This window comes from Lactuca saligna, chromosome 1 (genome assembly GCF_052625555.1).
Source record: "Lactuca saligna cultivar CGN05327 chromosome 1, ASM5262555v1, whole genome shotgun sequence".
Lineage (NCBI taxonomy): Eukaryota > Viridiplantae > Streptophyta > Magnoliopsida > Asterales > Asteraceae > Lactuca > Lactuca saligna.
In genome coordinates, this window is record NC_136417.1 from 92,657,099 (window position 1) to 92,667,428 (window position 10,330).

A 10,330-nucleotide genomic window follows, 5' to 3' on the forward strand; every position below is an offset into this window, starting at 1 on the left:
AAATTTTAACTACTATTATTGTTACTTATTTGAAAACTTTTAATGATTATAAATTATCTTTAGAAAGTATTTTAGTTAAATTGAGATTACAATTTAATTTTTGCCTTTAGCACTACAATTTATCATTTTTAGCTATTAATAAAATATTCATTGGATTTATTAAGTGGAACTGAAATTTATATTAAAATTGACATTGTAATGTTATATTTAAATTAACAATTTGAGTATTTTATCAAAACTGTTCAAAAGTTATGGCTTTAAAGTGATAATGGTTTAAATACAATAACCTATTAAATCTAATAAATTAAGTATAATATGTTAAAAGTTAAATACATAACTTTACAAATAGAAATAAATATATTATTCTAATATTGAAATTTAATTTATTTATGATTACATTTTAAAGTTGATATTTATTTAATTTTTTTAACCAACTTATAATCATTATTAGAAAAATACTACAATTTATCATTTTTAACTATTTACAAAATATTCTTTGAGCTGTTTATGTCAAACTAAAATTTATATTTAAGTGACCCTGTAATGTTATATTTAAATTAACAATTTAAGTATCTATCAATGTGCGTGGATAGTTGAAGAAAAGATCATTATATTGAACTTGAACAACACAGGGTTATCTTTACACATGAATTTTGGTTGCCACTAGAAAAAATGTGAGGCCTTTCATAAAATTTAAATTTATATATGTTGTTTAATTAAATTATGCATATAAATTGTTAAATTAAATAATTTTTTTTTTGAGAATGTAACATAAATAACCTCCACAAATCGAAAAAATAAAAAAATCAAAGAACCACCCATATATCGTTTTGAAAATATTGTTTGTTTACTATTCTTTTTGAAAGGTAGTTATTTCACACAAATGCATATAGTTTTGAAAAGTTAAATGATCATAATTATTAAAATTAATAGACATTATGTTTCAAATGCAGGTTTTACTTAAAGGGAGAATTTCATATATGCCCTTCTTAAACATCAAAATATCATATTTATCCAACTTAATTTCTAAATATCATATTTACCCTTCATAAAATTTCTAAATATCATATTTACCCTTCATAAAATTTCTAAATATCATATTTACCCTTGATAAAATTTCAAAATATCATATATGTCCTTTTTAAACATCAAAATATCATATATGCCCTTCTTAAACATCAAAATATCATATATGTACTTTTTAAACATCAAAATATCAATGGTAATATCTAAAATATCCTCCATGTACAACATGATAATAATCAACAACAACAAAAACTAAACAATCAAAATATACATTCCATAGAGAGGGTTGAAGATGAATCTTTTTGTTTGTCAAGAGGGCAACATTCCAATAATTTAGAAGTTCACATTCTAGTATCATAGACGTAAAGATAATATGGTTAAAAATTTTAATTATTATAATAATTTTAAGGTATAAAAATGATTATAAAATATTAAAAACATTATAAAAAAGATTTGGGAAAATATGATATTTTCAAGGTTTATGAAGGGTAAATATGATATTGAGGAATCAAGTTGGGCAATTATGATATTTTGAAGTTTAAGAGGGGCATATATGAAATTCTCCCTTACTTAAAACAAGCATGTATAGAAAAATTGGTGCAACTATTGGTATTGACCTTGGAACAACATATTCTTGTGCGGGTGTTCGGCAAAATGACCAAGTTGAGATCATATCCAATGATCAATGAAATATGACTATTCCATCTTGTGTTGCTTTCACGAATGGCAGACGTCTAATAGGTGAAGGTGCAAAGAACCAAATTACTATGAACCCCACCAACACCATTTATGGTCTCCATTTAATTTATTTGCTCCTTTGTTTTATGCTTGTAGAATTCATAAAATTGTTATCCATCATTGATTAATATAAACTTAGTGGATTTTTAGATGCAAAAAGATTGATTGGAAGAAGATTCAATGATACCAAACTTCAGCAAGACATCAAGTTATGGCCTTTTAATGTCATAAAAGGTATTAGAGACATTCTGATGATTGTAGCTTCACATAACGGTGAAGAGAACGAGTTTTCTTCAGAGGAGATTTCATCTATGGTTCTTATTAAATTGAAAGAACTTGCAGAGAAATTCCTTGGTAAAACTGTACGTGACGCAGTCATCACAGTACCAGCTTATTTTGATGATTCCCAACGCCAAGCAACAAAGGATGTTGGTCATGTTGTTGGACTTAATGTTCTACAGATAATCAATGAGCCAACCTCAGCAGCAATTGCATATGGATTAGACATGAAAAATCATATAGCTCGTGACATAAATGTGCACATCTTTGATTTAGGTGGTGATACATTTGATGTCTCTCTTGTCACCATTGATAAGAAGGGTACGATAACAGTTAAGGTCGTTGTTGGTGACACTCACTTAGGTGGCCAGGACATTGATAACGCAATGTTTGACTATTTTGTGGAACAATTCAAGAGAAAGCACAAGGCAGACATCAGTGTGAATAAAAAAGCACCATCTCGGTTGAAGGAAGCTTGTGAAAAAGAAAAAAGAGTTCTCTCTTCAATTATTGATACTACTATCGATATTGACAACTCGCATGATGGTGTTGATTTTTCTATGAGAATATCTCATGCAAAGTTTAAAAAGCTTAATGAAGATTTCTTTAGTAATTGTATAAAGATGGTGGAGACGTGTTTGGGTGATGAAAAAATGAATAAAAAACAGATAGATGAGGTAGTATTAGTTGGTGGGTCAACTGGGATACCCAAGGTACAACAATTGTTGAAAGACTTCTTCCAAGGAAAAGAGCTTTTTAAGAAGATCCATGTTGATGAGGTAGTTGCGTATGGTGCAACAGTTCTTGCTGCAAAATTAACTGGCTATAGCGGTAAAAGAGTTCGCAACCTAGTGTTGATAGATGTTGTGCCTTTGTCACTTAGTATTGAAATTTATGGTGGCTATTTGTCTGTTTTAATTAAAAGAAATTCCCCAATACCAGCCAAGAAGGAAGGAATTTATGTTAATGTTAAGGATTACGAAGATACATTAACTTTCAATGTCTATCAGGGTGAGAGAAGTATGGCCAAAGACAGTAATTGGCTAGGAAAATTCGATGTTACAGTCCCACCTCTACTAAAGGGGTTGTCACAGGTAAACGTGATCTTCGACAATGATGCTAATGGTATTTTAAATTGGTCAGGAGTGGAATTAACAACTGGCCTAAAAAAAGGGATTATAGTTACCAATCACAAGGACATGCTTTCGACAAGAAATATCGAAAAAATGCTAGATGATGCTCACAAGTACAAATTACAAGACGAGGAGAACAAGAAGAAGGTTTTTGTACATAATGCATTGGAGGACTACCTTTATGATGTGAAAAGAAAAATCAAGAAAATAGGAAACACTACCAAGATGTTTACTAAGAAAGAACTGGAAATAATGGAAATTGCCATAGAAAAAGCAAACGAAATTCTTAATGAAAGCCAACTTGCGGGTTTTGATGAGTATCAAAAGGAGCTAAATCAGTTGGAAAAGGTATGCCTGCCAATCATTGTCCAACATGTTTAAACAACATTTTCTTAATTGTGATGGAGAATTAGTTGGAGTGTCATCTACTATAAAGTATTTTTTATAGTTTGTATTTTCCAGTAAAAGTTTACATTTGAGTGTGGTATTGATTTTGTGTGTGAGTAAAGAATCAAATGATTTTCATAATATTTCTACTATATACCTTTAATAAATATATTTCTCCTTTTTTAAGTGTATCTAGGATAAGAACCATTGTTGATGATTTTTAGTAAAATACCAGTGATCGAATTATCCCTAGGACAAGTAATCACCATTAACGCTTTTAGTTTTTAGTTTGTCTTGATCGTAACGGAAAATTCTATCGTTATTTTTTTACGTTAATCCCTCACAAAAATTTAATTGTTTTCATTTGTGAACATTTAATTGAAGGTTTGTTTCTATTTCTACTAAAAGAATGTACATAACCTTTTTTCTTTTACTTCATTACCTTTCTTACATGATTCAAATTCAGTTGCAAATATATAAAGAACATGAAAACTGGTAGCTTTTAACATTACAACCAAAATAAAATGCAATAATACCGACTACAATGCTCTTATAAAAGATAAATAAACTTCTCAAATGAAAAATTACAATTTGTAAGATAAAGTACAACACCATATTTTAGTCTGTAATGTCCTAATAGAAACTAAAAGTTACCAAACCAAGTTTTGTAAAGCTAATATTTCCAAAAGTGATACACTTTTTTGCAAAGTAGATAAACTTTTGCATGTGATGTTGGTATAAATGACCACATCAGTCCATGGTCGATTAGCTACCAAGAGCCTAATTTCATCAATAAAACATTGCCATTTTTAGGTCTCCACTTCCTCTATATCACAAAACTGTAATATTATTAAATCATCACTCTTTAGATAACATAAATTCCTAGTAAATAGGAAATGCATGATCATCCCTTCTTGAGAAACCATGAGTGCAACCTAATCTTTTGAACATGGATGATAGAATAATACCAAGAACAATGACTAGTGAGTAAATTTGTTCTTATAATAAGGGTTGATACGAAATAAACTATAATAAGTAATAATACTAAGTATAATTCTGTAATGGCAAAAAACTAAACGTACGATGGTATAATTGATAGTCAAATTCAAAAAAGTTTAGATTTTAAATGTATAGTAATATCGTAGCTTAGATTTTGAAAGTATAATGACTTGATAAGTTAATATGATAGATTATTAAATTATGATGAATTGGTATCAGAGCAGGAGGCTGTGTAATCGATACACTTCTTTTCTGTGAAAAAGGTTTCACTTAGGGTTTTCCGCAATTACTGATATTTATTGAGCCGTCATCTCATTATTGACGTATCTTGATATTTATTATTTTGCCCTAATCTGATTTATTACAAGTCTGATCTTTGAACAGGTTATTTGATCATTATGGACGAGTCGCAATCGAATCCCATCAATATTTCAAACAACATTGGATCAACAACGAAGATTCCCATCCTATACACCCACGATTATGAAGTCTGGGCGCATCACTTTGAAGATTACGTTATAGGATCTGAGGATAATGGATACCTCATCTGGGAAGCAATTATTTCTGGTCCGTTTTCTCATTCTGCAACTTCAAGGATTATTAAAACTCAAAAGGAGTATAATGATCTTCTGAAAGATGTTAAAGATATTGCGCAAGATTAAAAAGATAAATTTCAGTGTAATATCAAGGCGTTAAGAGTGATCAGATTCGCCCTTCAGTCCGACACTTTCAGGTTGGTAAGCTCATGCACGACGGCAAAGGAAATTTGGGATAGGCTACGTGAATTTTACTCTTCAGACGAGGATCTTGAACACTCTATCCAAACCTTACTCTTGTCTGAGTTTGGAGAATTCAGGCAAGGAGACGAAGAAACTATGACCCAAACGTTTGATCGCTTCAATCATCTTCTCAGCAAGATGATCAAACATGACATCGAAAGGAAGCTTATTGAGCAGAAGGTTACGTTTTTAAATGGTCTAAGATCAGAGTGGAGAGCAGTGGTGTCTACAGTTAAAGCCCATGAGCAATTTAATTCATATTCCTTGGCGAAACTAGTGGGTATTCTCAAATCTCAGGAGAAGATTGTGTTGCAGGAAAAGAATGTGGTTTCAAGCCTAGGTTCGTTGGCCCTCCTGTCCAAAAGTAAAGCTGTAATGGAGGACGAAGACCTCAACTTGGAGGATTATGACCTCACGTCTGAAGATTATACTAAGATGGTGTCTAACCCTAAGAGGTTCATCAAGAAGAGATTCCCCAACAACAAAAACCGAAACTGGCAGGGGAGTTATAGCTCAGAAAAGGTTAAAGATGAACCGAAGGTAGAAGGTGATTCTGGAGTAAGCTGCTACTATTGTGGGGGAAAGAACCACTATGCAAAGGATTGTGTCCTCAAAAAGATGGCTGAAAAGGATGAGGAAGCTTTGCTGCAGAAAAAGCTTGATGAGATAAGGAAGAAGAAATCTACCACTAACCCTTCTATGAATGCTCTAATTGTGCAGGGTTCGGTTGCTGATGACGAGTTCGGTGGTGTGGAGGTTTGGTCAACCGACTCTGAAGATGATGAAGTGAGGAAGCCTTCCCATGGAATGGCTTGTATGGCAAAAGGGGAAAGCAGTGGAGGAAGGTGTTTGATGGTGTCTGACGTATCTCAAATGAGGGGATAGAATACCGATAGTGGGAGCAATAAACCGAAGGAGCAACAGGATATGTGCTTTACAGCCAAACCGCTCAGCGTACAGTTCAACGAGCTCGATGAACTAATCAAGAAGGTACAATCGGTTTTTGTCTCGTTTAAAGTTCCACAATGCTGATATGAAAAAGAACTAAAAAGTGTTAATTCACGAATCTCTCATCTAGATAGTAGTTTAACTCAAACTCGAGTCACCAATTCTAACCTAACTGATCAATTAAGCAGGGTGTCTTCGAAGAGTGAGGAACGGCGCATGTGGATCGAATTGAAGGAGTCAGAATTAGTCAAAATAAAAGATGAAAACATTTATTTACAAAGAGACAATTTAAAGCTTTTAAAACAGCGAAATGTTTTTTGTTTGATTGCAAAACGTCTTTACACTAATATTACTCAGCTTCATTTGGATTGTGAAATAGGAAAAAGGATTCATCGCATGATTTTGCCCTTACTTGAGTTTAAGGAGGACAAAATTGATGCTGAAGCATATAATTGTGAAAGTGTGATATCATCTGAGGGAGTTAATCCGACTTATATGTATGGACTGGACAAAATAGAATCTTTCATTAAATCCAAGGACCATAAGGACATGCTCAAAAACCTTTTGGATGAAAATGATAGACTGAAACTGAGAACCGAAACCATACAAAAATTTGACTCTTTAAACGCCAACTTGAGCTCAGAAAACAAAATTGATGTTGAAAATGCATCTGAGCTTAATGAGGATGACAATATGAGTGAAATTTCTGTAGAGGACACGGTTGACTGCTCAGAATTTGTGAAAAGCGAACCTGAAAACCACAGGAATCTAATTTCAGAAAATTCAGTGGAGTTCGCTCGATTGTCCCAACAAAAGTCCCCGATCTTAGCAGAGAAAGCCGTTGTATATCAAAAGGTTAGGACCACTCCAAATCAAGTGTACAAGGTCATAGGAGTAACCAAACATCAGACTGCTGAACTCACAGCAATTGTAAACGAAGACAATGCGGATGGATGCGATGAGTTCTTCTGGTCAGCTCCAATCGATAATGCTGATGAAACGGTAGGGTTATCAGAAAGGACCTCATGGAAAAGTAAAGGTAGATACGTACCAGAACCCTTGAACAAGCCAGATAATTTCGATGTGCCAAGTACTAGTGGTACGAAAGACATTCCTCAAGAAAATGGAAGTCCGGCAAAAGAAGATACTTCATGTAGTGAAACTTCCTCAGTTCAAAGTGAACCAACCAAAGAGAAACCGAAAATGAAAGCCAACATCCAACATCCTAAAACCTTAGGTCACAGTTGTTTATACTTGAAACCTTGGAATGAAGAGGAAATAGAAGAGATGTATATAAATTCTGTTCCTAAGCATGTAGGTAAAGGTATGAAAAAAATTTGTTGGGCTTGGGTTCTTATAGTTTAAGTAACTTGCAGGCAAAGCCAAATTGGAATTAATTAAATAAAGTATTTAATCCTAATTGAAATCATTTCCTTATCTACACCCAAGAGGTTTCTAGAAACCTTCAGAATCAAGCCAAAAAAGCCATAATATGGGTAGTTCTAGAATTGCTTATGTTTTTCAACTATTGGACAATTACAATTCACCATTATACCTTTAATTAATTCCAATTAACCTCGAATTAATTTCAGATTATTTCCGATTAACAATTAATTCTTAATGATTTCTCATTAATTTATCAATTAATAAATTAATTATTAAATACTGATCTCATGTTACTTTATTAATCACATAACAAATTAATAGAACAATTATTTATTTCCAATTAATATAATAATCATATAATATATTAACAAATCATTTCTCTCTCTCTCTCTATCTCTCTCTCTCTCTCTATCTCTCTCTCTCTCTCAATATCATTTCTAGCTATTTCTGGTTATAAGGACAACCCTAAAAGGACCTTCGTTATATTAACAAGTTTATTCCAATTTAGTTATGAGATTAGACATCTTAATCCAACAATCTCCCACTTGGATAAGTATATAACTACAACTGCAAGTATAATTAAACAACAAAGAGATCTTTCCATAGCCAATTCCAAACTCTAATTTAAATGAAATGTCGTCCCTAACATAAGTGATTAACTATTCTTTCATTGTCCAATATATTATATGAATGAATTCATCGACAAATGATAAACCTCATGTTCATTTGTTACTTTCTCGATCTCCGATTTAATGATCAAATTCAAACTACAAAATTGAAAAAAATCAATTTAGTCTGGACCATGCCTAGTTCTTGTAGATCAACTCAAATCACCATGGGGCCTAAAGATATCGGTTTTCCTTTTTTAGGAAAAATAAACAAAAAATCCTTTATAACATTTAGTTACTAGACGTGTTTAGGCAACCCGATGTATAATATATTCACAAACTATGAGCTACCTATGTTTGCTTTAAGAATAGTACATATTATTGACTTAGAATTAACTGTGATTAAATCCACAAAGTATTCTCTAAGCGTGGCTTTATCTAGTACTGAAAATCCTATTTTCTTTATACTCATGAATATTGCAGCAATCCCAATGGAATGTCTAATCTCCATATAAAATCAACAAACAATTCATGACAATCTTAATTCACTATTTAATTCCAAAAGTATAAAAGAATGTGGAATTTCAAATAATAAAATTGTTCAGGAAGTAAGCATGCAAAGTGAAACACAATAGTAAACTAATTGACGAAGGTATTAAACCCTGTTGGGTTGCAGATTCGTTTAGAATTGCGTCATTGGGCTCGGTTAAAAGTCCAGTTATTTTGTACTCCGGTTTGGGCCTGTCCAACCGTGAGCCTGTTAGGTTTACTATATAAGAATATGCTTGCATGCATATTAGGTTAACGATCTAGAGAATACGATTGATAGAAGAAGATAGCATTATAAAGTTCTTTCTTTATCGTTCCTGTAAACCTTCTAACCGTCTACAATTGATGTTCTTTGTCGAGCTCTTCTGAGGGTTGTTTTATAATCATTCGACTTGTTTGATTCATTCTTGAGTTGTTTATTATTTTCGTGTTTTTGCTGTTTGTTCTTTATATTGCCTGTTTAAGATCTAATCGATCTTCAAGGTTAGTTTTTAATCTTATCAATTGGTATCAGAGCAGGAGGCTATGTAATCGATACACTTCTTTTCTGTGAAAAAGGTTTCACTTAGGGTTTTCCGCAATTATTGATATTTATTGAGCCGTCATCTCATTATTGACGTATCTTGATATTTATTATTTTGCCCTAATCTGATTTATTACAAGTCTGATCTTTGAACAGGTTATTTGATCATTATGGACGAGTCGCAATCGAATCCCATCAATATTTCAAACAACATTGGATCAACAACGAAGATTCCCATCCTATACACCCACGATTATGAAGTCTGGGCGCATCACTTTGAAGATTACGTTATAGGATCTGAGGATAATGGATACCTCATCTGGGAAGCAATTATTTCTGGTCCGTTTTCTCATTCTGCAACTTCAAGGATTATTAAAACTCAAAAGGAGTATAATGATCTTCTGAAAGATGTTAAAGATATTGCGCAAGATTAAAAAGATAAATTTCAGTGTAATATCAAGGCGTTAAGAGTGATTAGATTCGCCCTTCAGTCCGACACTTTCAGGTTGGTAAGCTCATGCACGACGGCAAAGGAAATTTGGGATAGGCTACGTGAATTTTACTCTACAGACGAGGATCTTGAACACTCTATCCAAACCTTACTCTTGTCTGAGTTTGGAGAATTCAGGCAAGGAGACGAAGAAACTATGACCCAAACGTTTGATCGCTTCAATCATCTTCTCAGCAAGATGATCAAACATGACATCGAAAGGAAGCTTATTGAGCAGAAGGTTACGTTTTTAAATGGTCTAAGATCAGAGTGGAGAGCAGTGGTGTCTACAGTTAAAGCCCATGAGCAATTTAATTCATATTCCTTGGCGAAACTGGTGGGTATTCTCAAATCTCAGGAGAAGATTGTGTTGCAGGAAAAGAATGTGGTTTCAAGCCTAGGTTCGTTGGCCCTCCTGTCCAAAAGTAAAGCTGTAATGGAGGACGAAGACCTCAACTTGGAGGATTATGACCTCACGTCTGAAG

General features: G+C 32.9%; 1 protein-coding gene across 1 annotated transcript; it reads left to right on the top strand.

Annotated features, from left to right (window-relative positions):
- Nucleotides 1-1,718: 1,718 nt before the first annotated feature.
- On the top strand, nt 1,719-3,557 carry LOC145009729 (heat shock 70 kDa protein 3-like). The gene is made up of 2 exons (XM_078968370.1): nt 1,719-1,818; nt 1,915-3,557. Exons 1-2 carry the CDS (start codon nt 1,719-1,721, stop codon nt 3,555-3,557), a joined length of 1,743 nt encoding a protein of 580 aa, XP_078824496.1.
- The last annotated feature ends 6,773 nt before the right edge of the window (nt 3,558-10,330 follow it).

Coding starts and splice junctions, on each gene's coding strand:
- LOC145009729 (XM_078968370.1), top strand. CDS start 1,719: ATGACTATTCCATCTTGTGTTGCTTTCACGAATGGCAGACGTCTAATA. Junction 1,819..1,914: donor CCCCACCAACACCATTTATG/GTCTCCATTTAA, acceptor GTGGATTTTTAG/ATGCAAAAAGATTGATTGGA.